Source organism: Salmo salar, chromosome 25 (assembly GCF_965601325.2).
Source record: "Salmo salar chromosome 25, fSalSal1, whole genome shotgun sequence".
NCBI lineage: Eukaryota > Metazoa > Chordata > Actinopteri > Salmoniformes > Salmonidae > Salmo > Salmo salar.
In genome coordinates, this window is record NC_138315.1 from 35,430,796 (window position 1) to 35,446,834 (window position 16,039).

General features: G+C 40.7%; 1 protein-coding gene across 2 annotated transcripts in view; it reads left to right on the forward strand.

Moving 5' to 3' along the window:
• The window catches only part of LOC106586650 (glycogen synthase kinase-3 beta), a 55,063-nt gene that overhangs the window by 24,975 nt on the left and 14,049 nt on the right, over nt 1-16,039 (forward strand). For both annotated transcript variants that reach the window (XM_014174159.3, XM_014174161.3), the window contains exon 2: nt 1,592-1,785. In XM_014174159.3, the coding sequence (XP_014029634.2) occupies nt 1,592-1,785 (194 nt within the window). The remainder of the gene's footprint in view (nt 1-1,591; nt 1,786-16,039) is intronic.

Genomic DNA, 16,039 nt, shown 5'->3' on the forward strand with positions numbered 1-16,039 from the left:
GTCAGGCTTCGTAATATAACTCTGACAGTGTGGTCATGCGAGTGTGTCAGGCTTCGTATTATAACTCTGACAGTGTGGTCATGCGAGTGTGTCAGGCTTCGTATTATAACTCTGACAGTGTGGTCATGCGAGTGTGTCAGGCTTCATAATATAACTCTGACAGTGTGGTCATGCGAGTGTGTCAGGCTTCGTAATATAACTCTGACAGTGTGGTCATGCGAGTGTGTCAGGCTTCGTAATATAACTCTGACAGTGTGATCATGCGAGTGTGTCAGGCTTCGTAATATAACTCTGACAGTGTGATCATGCGAGTGTGTCAGGCTTCGTATTATAACTCTGACAGTGTGATCATGCGAGTGTGTCAGGCTTCGTAATATAACTCTGACAGTGTGGTCATGCATTGTGTCAGGCTTCGTAATATAACTCTGACAGTGTGATCATGCGAGTGTGTCAGGCTTCGTAATATAACTCTGACAGTGTGATAATGCGAGTGTGTCAGGCTTCATAATATAACTCTGACAGTGTGATCATGCGAGTGTGTCAGGCTTCGTAATATAACTCTGACAGTGTGGTCATGCGAGTGTGTCAGGCTTTGTAATATAACTCTGACAGTGTGATCATGCGAGTGTGTCAGGCTTCGTAATATAACTCTGACAGTGTGGTCATTCGAGTGTGTCAGGCTTCGTAATATAACTCTGACAGTGTGATCATGCGAGTGTGTCAGGCTTCGTAATATAACTCTGACAGTGTGATCATGCGAGTGTGTCAGGCTTCGTAATATAACTCTGACAGTGTGATCATGCGAGTGTGTCAGGCTTCGTAATATAACTCTGACAGTGTGATAATGCGAGTGTGTCAGGCTTCATAATATAACTCTGACAGTGTGATCATGCGAGTGTGTCAGGCTTCGTAATATAACTCTGACAGTGTGGTCATGCGAGTGTGTCAGGCTTCGTAATATAACTCTGACAGTGTGATCATGCGAGTGTGTCAGGCTTCGTAATATCACTCTGACAGTGTGGTCATGCGAGTGTGTCAGGCTTCGTAATATAACTCTGACAGTGTGATCATGCGAGTGTGTCAGGCTTCGTAATATAACTCTGACAGTGTGGTCATGCGAGTGTGTCAGGCTTCATAATATAACTCTGACAGTGTGATCATGCGAGTGTGTCAGGCTTCGTAATATAACTCTGACAGTGTGATCATGCGAGTGTGTCAGGCTTCGTAATATAACTCTGACAGTGTGATCATGCGAGTGTGTCAGGCTTCGTAATATAACTGACAGTGTGGTCATGCGAGTGTGTCAGGCTTCGTAATATAACTCTGACAGTGTGATCATGCGAGTGTGTCAGGCTTCATAATATAACTCTGACAGTGTGGTCATGCGAGTGTGTCAGGCTTCGTAATATAACTCTGACAGTGTGGTCATGCGAGTGTGTCAGGCTTCGTATTATAACTCTGACAGTGTGGTCATGCGAGTGTGTCTGTCATCTAGTCTCGCTTGTTTATTTGTCATTAGACACACTCTTCACTTAAGGTCACTGAAGACTATCTCAGCTCTACCCTCATCCTCTCTCTGTACCTCCTGCAGGGGACAAGGATGGCAGTAAGGTGACAACGGTGGTGGCCACCCCAGGCCAAGGGCCCGACAGGCCCCAAGAGGTCAGCTATACAGACACCAAGGTGATTGGGAACGGCTCCTTCGGAGTGGTCTACCAGGCCAAGCTGTGTGACTCTGGAGAGCTGCTGGCCATCAAGAAGGTTCTGCAGGACAAGAGGTTTAAGGTGAGAGAGACTGCAGGTTGCTCGCAGACACACACACACACGCACATTTCTTTGATCTCATGAAACGATTACATCATTCATGTCTTTTCAAAGATAAAATCCTTCATTCATCTTTCAGTTGAAGTCTTTTTCTTCCATCCTTTCTTTGTAACGGATGACTTTCATTCAGAGTGGGTTCTACAATAACTTTCATTCAGAGTGGGTTCTACTATAACTTTTATTCAGAGTGGGTTCTACTATAACTTTCATTGAGTGGGTTCTACTATAACTTTCATTCGGAGTGGGTTCTACTATAACTTTCATTCGGAGTGGGTTCTACAATAACTTTCATTCAGAGTGGGTTCTACAATAACTTTCATGGGGTCCCTGTAGCTCAGTTGGTAGAGCATGGTGTTTGCAACGCCAGGGTTGTGGGTTCGTTTCCCACGGGGGGCCAGCACAGAATTTTTTTTTAAATGAAATTGTATGAAATGTATGCATTCACTACTGTAAGTCGCTCTGGATAAGAGCGTCTGCTAAATGACTAAAATGTAAATGTAAATTCAGAGAGGGTTCTACTATAACATTCATTCAGAGTGGGTTCTACTATAACTTTTATTCAGAGTGGGTTCTACTATAACTTTCATTCAGAGTGGGTTCTACTATAACTTTCATTCAGAGTGGGTTCTACAATAAAACTTTTATTCAGAGTGGGTTCTACTATAACTTTCATTGAGTGGGTTCTACTATAACTTTCATTCGGACTGGGTTCTACTATAACTTTCATTCAGAGTGGGTTCTACAATAACTTTCATTCAGAGAGGGTTCTACTATAACTTTCATTCAGAGTGGGTTCTACTATAACTTTTATTCAGAGTGGGTTCTACTATAACTTTCATTCGGAGTGGGTTCTACAATAACTTTCATTCAGAGTGGGTTCTACAATAACTTTCATTCAGAGAGGGTTCTACTATAACTTTCATTCAGAGTGGGTTCTACTATAACTTTCATTCAGAGTGGGTTCTACAATAACTTTCATTCAGAGTGGGTTCTACTATAACTTTCATTCAGAGTGGGTTCTACTATAACTTTCATTCAGAGTGGGTTCTACTATAACTTTCATTCAGAGTGGGTTCTACTATAACTTTCATTCAGAGTGGGTTCTACTATTACTTTCATTCAGAGTGGGTTCTACTATAACTTTTATTCAGAGTGGGTTCTACTATAACTTTCATTCAGAGTGGGTTCTACTATAACTTTCATTCAGAGTGGGTTCTACTATAACTTTCATTCGGAGTGGGTTCTACTATAACTTTCATTCGGAGTGGGTTCTACAATAACTTTCATTCGTAGTGGGTTCTACTATAACTTTCAGTCAGAGTGGGTTCTACTATAACTTTCATTCAGAGTGGGTTCTACTATAACTTTCATTCAGAGTGGGTTCTACTATAACTTTCATTCAGAGTAGGTTCTACTATAACTTTCATTCAGAGTGGGTTCTACTATAACTTTCATTCAGAGTGGGTTCTACTATAACTTTTATTCAGAGTGGGTTCTACTATAACTTTTATTCAGAGTGGGTTCTACTATAACTTTCATTCAGAGTGGGTTCTACTATAACTTTCATTCAGAGTGGGTTCTACTATAACTTTCATTCGGAGTGGGTTCTACTATAACTTTCATTCGGAGTGGGTTCTACAATATCTTTCATTCGGAGTCGGTTCTACTATAACTTTTATTCAGAGTGGGTTCTACAATAACTTTCATTCGGAGTAGGTTGTACAATAACTTTCATTCAGAGTGGCTTCTACAATAACTTTCATTCAGAGTGGGTTCTACTATGACTTTCATTCAGAGTGGGTTCTACTATAACTTTTATTCAGAGTGGGTTCTACTATAACTTTCATTGATTGGGTTCTACTATAACTTTCATTCGGAGTGGATTCTACAATAACTTTCATTCAGAGAGGGTTCTACTATAACTTTCATTCAGAGTGGGTTCTACTATAACTTTCATTCAGAGTGGGTTCTGCTATAACTTTCATTCAGAGTGGGTTCTACTATAACTTTCATTTAGAGTAGGTTCTACTATAACTTTCATTCAGAGTGGGTTCTACTATAACTTTCATTCAGAGTGGTTTCTACTATAACTTTCATTCAGAGTAGGTTCTACAATAACTTTCATTCAGAGTGGGTTCTACTATAACTTTTATTCAGAGTGGGTTCTACTATAACTTTTATTCAGAGTGGGTTCTACTATAACTTTTATTCAGAGTGGGTTCTACTATAACTTTCATTCAGAGTGGGTTCTACTATAACTTTCATTCAGAGTGGGTTCTACAATAACTTTCATTCAGAGTGGGTTCTACTATAACTTTTATTCAGAGTGGGTTCTACTATAACTTTCATTCAGAGTGGGTTCTACTATAACTTTCATTCGGAGTGGGTTCTACCATAACTTTCATTCGGAGTGGGTTCTACAATAACTTTCATTCGGAGTGGGTTCTACTATAACTTTTATTCAGAGTGGGTTCTACAATAACTTTCATTCGGAGTGGGTTCTACTATAACTTTCATTCGGAGTGGGTTCTACTATAACTTTTATTCAGAGTGGGTTCTACTATAACTTTCATTCAGAGTGGGTTCTACAATAACTTTTATTCAGAGTGGGTTCTACAATAACTTTCATTCGGAGTGGGTTCTACTATAACTTTCATTCGGAGTGGGTTCTACAATAACTTTCATTCGGAGTGGGTTCTACTATAACTTTTATTCAGAGTGGGTTCTACTATAACTTTCATTCAGAGTGGGTTCTACAATAACTTTCATTCAGAGTGGGTTCTACAATAACTTTTATTCAGAGTCGGACATACTATAACATTCATTCAGAGTGGGTTCTACTATAACTTTCATTCGGAGTGGGTTCTACTATAACTTTCATTCGGAGTGGGTTCTACAATAACTTTCATTCGTAGTGGGTTCTACTATAACTTTCAGTCAGAGTGGGTTCTACTATAACTTTCATTCAGAGTGGGTTCTACTATAACTTTCATTCAGAGTGGGTTCTACAATAACTTTCATTCGTACTGGGTTCTACTATAACTTTCAGTCAGAGTGGGTTCTACTATAATTTTCATTCAGAGTGGGTTCTACTATAACTTTCATTCAGAGTGGGTTCTACTATAACTTTCATTCAGAGTAGGTTCTACTATAACTTTCATTCAGAGTGGGTTCTACTATAACTTTCATTCAGAGTGGGTTCTACTATAACTTTCATTCGGAGTGGGTTCTACCATAACTTTCATTCGGAGTGGGTTCTACAATAACTTTCATTCGGAGTGGGTTCTACTATAACTTTTATTCAGAGTGGGTTCTACAATAACTTTCATTCGGAGTGGGTTCTACTATAACTTTCATTCGGAGTGGGTTCTACTATAACTTTTATTCAGAGTGGGTTCTACTATAACTTTCATTCAGAGTGGGTTCTACAATAACTTTTATTCAGAGTGGGTTCTACAATAACTTTCATTCGGAGTGGGTTCTACTATAACTTTCATTCGGAGTGGGTTCTACAATAACTTTCATTCGGAGTGGGTTCTACTATTACTTTTATTCAGAGTGGGTTCTACTATAACTTTCATTCAGAGTGGGTTCTACAATAACTTTCATTCAGAGTGGGTTCTACAATAACTTTTATTCAGAGTCGGACATACTATAACATTCATTCAGAGTGGGTTCTACTATACCTTTCATTCGGAGTGGGTTCTACTATAACTTTCATTCGGAGTGGGTTCTACAATAACTTTCATTCGTAGTGGGTTCTACTATAACTTTCAGTCAGAGTGGGTTCTACTATAACTTTCATTCAGAGTGGGTTCTACTATAACTTTCATTCAGAGTGGGTTCTACAATAACTTTCATTCGTAGTGGGTTCTACTATAACTTTCAGTCAGAGTGGGTTCTACTATAACTTTCATTCAGAGTGGGTTCTACTATAACTTTCATTCAGGTGGGGTTCTACTATAACTTTCATTCAGAGTAGGTTCTACTATAACTTTCATTCAGAGTAGGTTCTACAATAACTTTCATTCAGAGTGGGTTCTGCTATAACTTTCATTCAGAGTGGGTTCTACTATAACTTTTATTCAGAGTGGGTTCTACTATAACTTTCATTCAGAGTGGGTTCTACTATAACTTTCATTCGGAGTGGGTTCTACTATAACTTTCATTCGTAGTGGGTTCTACAATAACTTTCATTCGGAGTAGGTTCTACAATAACTTTAATTCGGAGTGGGTTCTACTATAACTTTCATGACTATGACTCCATCCATTCACACTACTATTCTCTGGTCTTTTGTGAATGGATTACAGGCTCCACACTCTGTTAGTAGAACAAAGAGAGAAACAAACACACACACTATACAGGTGTTACTGAGTTCCCTGCCACTCTCTAGTCTAGGTCCACTACTACAGAAACAAACTCCTATATCTACATCTGCTCAGTAGTAGCAGTGAATGCACAGATGGCTGTGCAATGTAGCATTGTGTTTTGCGTGTGTGTGTGTGTGTCAAGTTCCAGATTGTCGCCATGTTAAGCCAATTTCTCCTAGGCCTGACGATACCATCACTATCTCAATGTGGGGCTGTGAATAGGACTGACTGTTGTGTTGCTGTTGTCTTTTAGGTTGTGTTTTCCTTTCAATTATTAAGACCTAGACAACCAGGTGAGGGGAGTCCCTTACTAATTAGTGACCTTAATTCATCAATCAAGTACAAGGGAGGAGTTTGACACATGATATAGATAAGGTCACCATAATCTAAGACCGGAAGGAATGTTGACTGAATTATTTGTTTTCTGCTATTTAACAAAAAGCATAACCAGTCCTATAAAATAAGGCCATTTTAATTCTTAAAGTTAGACTCGTTGCCACAAGCAGCACCACAGATATTGAGATGAGCGAGATGCAAGACTTCGCTCTCACACAGTCACACACTGTATGTGCACGTGTTCGCTTCACACTGTTCACAGTGAGGTAGCCAGGGAAGTTTCAACGCTCTGCGTTGTTGTGGAAATTATTTTCTGCATCTACGTCATCGATGAGTCTACCTTTAAGTTCTTAACTAATTCATTAAAATGCTTTTTGAAGGAAAGCCTATCATCAATCCAGATGCCTATAATAAGCAGGAGCACAATCAATGAGGCCACCATCCAATGTACGGATTAGAGGTCGACCGATTATGATTTTTGCAACGCCGATACCGATTATTGGAGGGCCAAAAAGCTGATACCGATTAATCGGCCGATTATTATTATTATGATTTGTTTTATATGTATACACACACACACACAGCTCTGAAGTGACAACGATACTGAAGAGTCTGCTTAGGAGACAAATACTCTCAACTGTTTGAATAATAAAAATAGAGTTTAAGTTACCTGTGATGAATGCTGAAAACAAAAACTGTAATTTCTATACGCAGGAAATCCTATTTTAATAATGGGCATGGTAAGAATTGACTAACAAAGTGCGAGTCATAATTCCCATGACACCTTCTAGCAAAATCTGAAAAGCGGTTCCTTCATTTATTCCATAGGATATTTTTAGATTAACTTAAAATAAGGTCTGGGTTTGGTTTAGGCTTACACCACCTTGCCAATTGTATAACTGTGTAGATATCCATAGGATATAACTCTGATCAATATAAGCGAAGATACATTTTTTTGTAGAGTGGATTTATGAATATATGTTGACAAATGTTACCTAGTGAGATTTACACGGGTATCAAAACGCCGAGGCGGTTTAAGCACAAAACACAGACCTTATTTGAAGTAGACCAAGACATTCTCTATGGAAGACATGAACGGTAAAATAACGAAGGAACCCCTTTCAAGTTCAGCCGCAAGTTATTACAGGAATTATGACGCGTCGACTATTTCTCTCTAAACCATATACCTTTGACTATTACGAGTCTGCTGCTGCCTACCACCACTCAGTCAGACTGCTCTATCAAATATCAAATCATAGACTTAACTATAATATAATAAACCTTAGGTCATTAATATGGTCAAATCCGGAAACTATGATCTCGAAAACATTATTCTTTCAGTGACATACGGAACCGTTCCGTATTTTATCTAACTGGTGGCATCCATAAGTCTAAATATTCCTGTTACATCGCACAACCTACAATGTTATTTCATAGTTCCGTAAAATTCTGGCAAATTAGTTCGCAACGAGCCAGATTCTGTATACCCTGATTCTGCGTGCAACGAACGCAAGAGAAGTGACACAATTTCACCTGGTTAATATTGCCTGCAAACCTGGATTTCTTTTAGCTAAATATGCAGGTTTAAAAATATATACTTCTGTGTATTGATTTTAAGAAAGGCATTGATGTTTATGGTTAGGTACAGTCGTGCAACGATTGTGCTTTTTTTCGCAAATGCGCTTTTGTTAAATCATCCCCGTTTGGCGAAGTCTGCTGTCTTTGTTAGGAAGAAATATTCTTCACAGTTCGCAACGAGCCAGGCGGCCCAAACTGCTGCATATACCCTGACTCTGTTTGCAAGAGAAGTGACACATTTTCCCTAGTTAAAAGAAATTCATGTTAGCAGGCAATATTAACTAAATATGCAGGTTTAAAAATATATACTTGTGTATTGATTTTAAGAAAGACATTGATGTTTATGGTTAGGTACACGTCGGAGCAAAGACAGTACTTTTTCGTGAATGCGCACCACATTGATTATATGCAAAGCAGGACAGGCTAAATAAACTAGTAATATCATCAACCATGTGTAGTTAACTAGTGTTTATGATTGATTGATTGTTTTTTATAAGATAAGTTTAATGCTAGCTAGCAACTTACCTTGGCAACGTAAAGCAGGTGGTTAGAGCGTTGGGCTAGTTAATGTAAGGTTGCATCCCCAAGCTGACAAGGTAAAAATCTGTCGTTCTGCCCCTGAACAAGGCAGTTAACCCACCGTTCCTAGGCCGTCATTGAAAATAAGAATGTGTTCTTTAACTGACTTGCCTAGTTAAATAAAGGTACAAATAAAAAAAATCGGCAAATCGGTGGCCAAAACTACCGATTACCGATTGTTATGGAAACTTGAAATCGGCCCTAATTAATCGGCCATTCCGATTAATCGGTCGACCTCTAGTATGGATACATAAATTATCAGATACTTTCTTACCTGATTTGTAAAATAACATATACTTAATTTTACCTGCATTAAGTACCAATTTCAGTTCTGCAAGGCAATAGCATACACCACAGTGTCATCTGCATACAGGTGAAATATATCTTTTTTAAAGATAAACCAATATTCTTAATGTAAATAGTAAAAGGAACCGGACCAAGAATCGATCCTTATGGGACACCATTTGTTATGTACAGAAAACTGGATTCAACACCATCAGTAAATACACACTGCCTTCTGTCCGTTTAATCATTTTCAAACCAGTTACTTGCAGATGGGTTCTTAGGCTTTGTTTAGACAGGCAGCCCAATTCTGATCTTTTTCCACTAATTGGTCTTTTTACCAATCACATTAGATCTTTTTCAGAATTGGGCAGCCTGTATAAAATCAGCCCTAGTCAGACGTTGAGGTTTGGGTGTTCTGTTTTCCCTTTATAGCAGCCAACCCCCCTCTTTCTTTTCTCTCTCTCCCTATGTGTGGACTGTTATGCAGAATGAACTCAATGAGCGTTGAGCGCTAAGTCTCCTCACATGACTGCTGCACACACACGCAAACACATGCGAACAGTTCACACACACACCAACATCTTTGTCTCCTCCTCTGTTTCTCTCTCTTTTTGCAGTGTGCCTCACACAAGGAGTGAGCCGTAAGCTGGGAGCTTTGTGACCAGTCGGCACATGTGCACGCACGCACACACGCACACACACACACGTGAGCAGGCTCTGTACCATAATGCAGCTGGCTAAAGTAACTGTGTGTGTGTGTTCTAGTGTCAGGCGCTGGGTGGGCTCAGGCTTCTCCCAGTGCATCTTGGGATATGTCCCTCTGGACTTTTTTGAGGGATCATATTTCCACCCAGTGGAAGAATTACAGTGTAATACCCATAGTGTGTAAGTATAGCGTGTGTGAGTGTGTGTGCATGTGCTTGTACTCTGCATAGTCAGGGCTATAAATTAAAAAGAATATTGGTAGCACTGGTGCTCCCAGCTTTAAAAAGTTAGGAGCACAACATAACATTTAGGAACACCAGAAAATTAGAGATATAGCCTATATGAATTCTAGCTACTTCTGAAGCACAAGTTGTGTCTTAGAAACTAATATGTAACACTGTAAATGAATTAGTTTAATATAAAACTAAAATGTTGATACAAATACCTGTCATTGAAATTAAAAAGATTTGTGGAATATTAGGTTTCTACTTTGTGGAAATGCACAATTTTCCTATTGCGATGCATTGCATTGAAAATTGTACTCCCTCTCTTTAAGAGCAAGTTTGTGACGAGGACATGCAAGATATCTGTCATTCATTCATTGCTATGACCAGTGATCTCCTGAAGAAGCTATCCCTTTTCCTTTCTTTCTGTGCCCCCACATGTTTGGATATACTGGTAAAGTCACCAGGTTGTAAGCTAGCTAGCTAATGAGGTAACAAATACGAATGAACAAAGTGTAAAACAGATGCAGCCCGTGAATGGCCTACGACATGGTTTATGAATGTAAAAAAGTAAGTAAAATAAACTTCTTCTCAATCAATTTTTTCTCCTTTCTTGAATGAAGAAATTATATTTTGCGATCTCACAAAATAAATGTGAAATCTTTGAGGAGAAGTTCAATCAGTGAATCAGGTCATCTCCATGGTAACCAGAGACTTTCTGCCATACATGCCTTCAAACTACTGTAAAACCCCTTAAGTGTTCCCTTGCCTAAGGAAAACGTTTGAGGGGCTCTCTGCAGCACCCTTAAACAATTTCCTTAGGTAAGAGGAAATGGTTCTTTAAGTTAAATCATTAAGGGAAACACTTAAGATGTTTTATGCAACCAGGCCTGATCTTTTGAACTGTTTGGGTTGGATACAAGCAGTTTTCGCTGTATTAATGGTGCAGGCATGACGCTAACGAATCTGCGCTTGGGAAACAATAAAAATAAATATATACACAGTGGCAAGAAAAAGTATGTGAACCCTTTGGAAATACCTGGAGTTCTGCATAAATTGGTCATAAAATTTGATCTGATCTTCGTCTAGATCACAACAGACAAACACAGTCTGCTTAAACTAATAACACACAAACAATGTGAACCCTTGGATTTAATAACTGGTTGACCTCCTTTGGCAGCAATAACCTCAACCAAACATGTTCTGTAGTTGCGGATCAGACCTGCACAACGGTCAGGAGGAATTTTGGACCATTCCTCTTTACAAAATTGCTTTAGTTCAGCAATATTCTTGGGATGTTTGGTGTGAACTGCTCTTTTGAGGTCATACCACAGCGTCTCATTCGGGTTGAGGTAAGGACTCTGACTGGGCCACTCCAGAAGGTGTATTTTCTTCTGTTGAAGCCATTCTGTTGTTGATTTACTTCTGTGTTTTGGGTTGTTGTCCTGTTGCATCACTCAACTTCTGTTGAGCTTCAATTGGCAGACAGATAGACTTACATTCTCAAAATGTCTTGCTAAACTTGGGAATTCATTTTACCGCCAATGATAGCAAGCTGTCCAGGCCCTGAGGCAGCAAAGCAGCCCCAAACCATGATGCTCCCTCCACCATACTTTACAGTTGGGATGATGTTTTGATGTTGGTGTGGTGTGCCTTTTTTTCTTCCACACAGTGTTGTGTGTTCCTTCCAAACAACTTAACTGTAGTTTCATCTGTCCACAGAATATTTTGCCAGTAGCGCTGTGGAACATCCAGGTGCACTTTTGCAAACTTCAGACGTGCAACAATGTTTTTTTGGACAGCAGTGGCCTTTTCCGTGGTGTCCTCGCATGAACACCATTCTTGTTTAGTGTTCGACATATCGTAGACTCATCAACAGAGATGTTAGCATGTTCCAGAGATTTCTGTAAGTCTTTAGCTGACACTCTAGTATTCTTCTTAACCTCATTGAGCATTCTGCACTGTGCTCTTGCAGTCATCTTTGCAGGACGGCCACTCCTAGGGAGAGTAGCAACAGTGCTGAACTTTCTCCATTTATAGACAATTTGTCTTACCATGGACCGATGAACATCAAGGCTTTTAGAGATACTTTTGTAACCCTTTCCAGCTTTATGCAAGTCAACAATTCTTAATCTTAGGTCTTCTGAGATCTCTTTTGTTTGAGGCATGGTTCACATTCAGGCATTGCTTTTGGTGAAGAGCAAACAAACATTTTGTGAGTGTTTTTTATAGGGCAGGGCAGCTCTAACCAACACCTCCAATCATGTCTCATTGATTGGACTCCAGCTTAGCTGACTCCTGACTCCAATGATCTTTTGGAGAAGTCATTAGCCTAGGGGTTCACAGTACTTTTTCCAACCTACACTGTTCATTTTTAAATTATGTATTCAATATAAACAAGAAAAATACAATAATTTGTGTGTTATTAGTTTAAGCACACTATGTTTGTCTATTGTCAGATCAAATTTGATGACCAATTTATGCAGAAATCCAGGTCATTCCAAAGTGTTCACATACTTTTTCTTGCCACTGTATATACAGTACCAGTCAAAAGTTTGGACACAACTACTCATTCCCGAGTGGCGCAGCGGTCTAAGGCAATGCATCTCAGTGCTAGAGGCGTCACCACGTCACTAAAGACCCTGGTTTTATTCCAGGCTGTATCACACCCGGCCGTGATTGGGAGTCCCATAGGCCTGCGCACAATTGGCCCAGCATCGCCCGGGGTAGGGTTTGGCCGGGGTAGTCCGCCTTTGTAAATAAGAATTTGTTCTTAACTGACTTGCCTAGTTAAATAAAGGTTAAATAAAAATATAATGAATTTCCCAGATTTTTCTTAATTTCTTCCTATTTTCTACATTGTAGAATAATAGTGAAGACATCAAAACTATGAAATAACACATGGAATCATGTAGTAACCAAAAAAGTGTTAAACAAATCTAAATATATTTTATATTTGAGATTCTTCAAAGTAGCCTCCCTTTGCCAAGATGAAAGCGTTGCACACTCTTGGCATTCTCTCAACCAGCTTCATGAGGTAGTCCAAATTTGAGATTTTTTGTTCCAACCGCCGTGTCTTTGTGAGACACAGAGTAGTGTGCAAAGCTGTCATCAAGGCAAAGGGTGGCTACTTTGAAGAATCTAAATTCTAAAATATACTTTGATTTGTTTAACACTTTTTTGGTTACTACATGATTCCATATGTGTTATTTCATAGTTTTGATGACTCCACTATTATTTTGCAATGTAGAAAATAGTAAAAATAAAGAAAAACCCTAGAATGAGTAGGTGTGTCTAAACTTTTGACTGGTACTGTATATATTGGAATTTATTTTGTCTCACTGTGCTCCCAAATTCACACAAGAGCTCCATATAGCATGTTCGGGGCGATGAAACAGCGGAAGCCTATTCATTTTCAATGAAGGAAGCGAAGTGGGTGGGTGGACCGTTGGGTGACGTGAGCATGGGCGAGGGAGCATGAACAGGGCGGGACCAAAGCTGAGAAAATATTCACTTTTGTTGTGTACTCCGTGACATCGCATTGCTATTGACCAATCGAAGTTCACTATAGTTTCCAGCCCCTACTGGATTGGTTGTTGATACCTAGCATTACCTAGCCTGCTTACTAGCATCAGCATGAGGGCGACGAAAGCGTGGCTGTCTGAATTTATGCGTTAAAAGGATCTCAGCCGTTAAACTCCAGGTCACACAGCAAAATATTTCGGAGCATAGGCCAAATTGGTCGCACTTTAGAGCCCTGTGCATTGTAGATTTTTCTTGGTCTGATAGCTCAGAGCGTCTGCTCTTTTCCATCCATTTCTTCCTGATTGGTGTGGAGTGTGCTCTGCTCCACCATCCTGATAGGGCCATTGTCTGTATGACACCATCCATGGTGATTGTGTCATGATGTCACTGCGGTTTACCAGTCTTTCATTTTCAATTTATATTTAAGGGCTTTATTGGCATGGGAAACATATGTTTACATTGCCAAAGCAAGTGAAATAGATAATGAACAAGTCTCTCTCTCTCTCTCTCTCTCTCTCTCTCTCTCTCTCTCTCTCTCTCTCACCCCCTCTCTTTCCTTCTCTCTCTCTCTCTCTCTCTCTCTCTCTCTCTCTCACCCCCTCTCTTTCCTTCTCTCTCTCTCTCCCTCTCTCACCCCCTCTCTTTCCTTCCTTCGTTCTCTCTCTCTCTCTCTCTCTCTCTCTCTCTCTCTCTCTCTCTCCTCACCCTCTCTGTCCCATTGCAGTATATGACAGGTCAGCAGTAATGACTGCAGTGCCGTCTGCTGCTCTGCTCTGCTCCATATGGCACTACCATCCTCTTCTCTCCCTGGCGGTGGGAAAGAGGGCGTTGCCTTACTACAATGCATGCTGGTCTGGCGGTCTGTCTCTATGTCTTTGAGACACAGAAAAACCACATTGGAGGATGGTGATGACACTGGCAAGTTGAGGGCGTGGCTCAATGGTTGACGGGATTGAAGTAGTTGGCTGACGTTGCTCATTTGTGTCCATGCATACAGTAATATATTCATTTTGGTTGTTTGTAAGAGTATAAGATGGTTTGTCTCTGTCAGTGTACTAACAACTCAGCGGCCCTGTTCGTCCTTAGTGACAGGGTTATATTCAAGTAATTCCCAACCTCCACTCCCAGTCACTCTGAAATGGCTGTGTATCCTAGAAACATTCCTGGAGTTCTATTTTCAACACTCCTGGCTTTCCCGCTTTCTCTCCCTCTCCCTCTCTCTCTCTCTCTCTCTCTCTCCCTCTCTCTCCCTCTCCCTCCCCCTCTCTCTCGCTCTCTCTGCATTCCAGTGTGGATCAGAGCTGGGAGGGTGGGATGGAAGTGTGTTTCCGTGGAGGTTCAATGACTAGGCTGGACTCAGGTCTAAAATATTGGTTGGCCTTCAGGATATTATAAACTCCCAGAGGGCTCTCTGTCTGGTCTGGACTCCCTCTTGACCCTCTGTATCCTCTGTCTTTCACACTACTCTCCATCCAAGGAGCTGCTCTTCTACACTCTGTTTTCTAACCATTATACAACTGTTCTGCATGGAACACGTATGTTCTAACCATTTTAAAACCGTTTTGTGGTTGTGGTACATATGTTGTAATCGCTACAGAACACTCCATGTTCTAGTTTAACCGTTACACAATCACTCTGTATGGAGCGTAGAGTGGATATGGAGTGTTCATGTTCTTAAAAGAAACTGTGAGAAAGAGAAGGAGGAAGAGAGAGAGCTGGCTAAGACAGTATAATATCGAGTAAGGTAAGTAAACACACACACACTATCGCTCTCTCTCTCCACACACACACACACACACACACAGCTATACATGTGATTTCTTCGCTCATATGCTGCAGCCTTTTAAAATGTACAGATAACACAGGCACATGCTGGAAAAATTCTCTGCACAAAATCGCTTAGTGCATACAGTAAGCTCCTGAGTACATAATGCATGAAACAGTTGTCAGTCCATGTATGAAATCCATGGTTTCCATAAGAACGAGGGGAGATTCTGTCCTCCACTGTTGAAACATGAGTAGATATCTTGCCTGTTGCTACTCTTACTCTGTGGATGGCTGCTCTTCATCTGTGGGTGGCTACTTGTCCTCTGTGGGTGGCTACTTTACCTCTGTGGGTGGCTACTCTTCCTCTGTGGGTGGCTACTCTTCCTCTGTGGGTGGCTACTCTTCCTCTGTGGGTGGCTACTCTTCCTCTGTGGGTGGCTACTCTTCCTCTGTGGGTGGCTACTCCTCCTCTGTGGTGGTTACTCTTCCTTTGGGGGTGGGTGCTCTTCTTCCTCTGTGGGTGGCTACTTTTCCTCTGTGGGTGGCTACTCCTCCTCTGTGGTGGTTACTCTTCCTTTGGGGGTGGGTGCTCTTCTTCCTCTGTGGGTGGCTACTTTTCCTGCTCTGTGGGTGGCTAATCTTTCTCTGTGGGTGGCTAATCTTTCTCTGTGGGTGGCTACTCTTACTCTGTGGGTGGCTACTCTTACTCTGTGGGTGGCTATTCTTGCTCTGTGGGTGGCTACCATTCCTCTGAGTGGCAACTGTTCCTCTGTGTGTGGCTACTGTTCCTCTGTGTGTGGCTACTCTTCCTCTGTGTGTGGCTACTCTTCCTCTGTGTGTGGCTA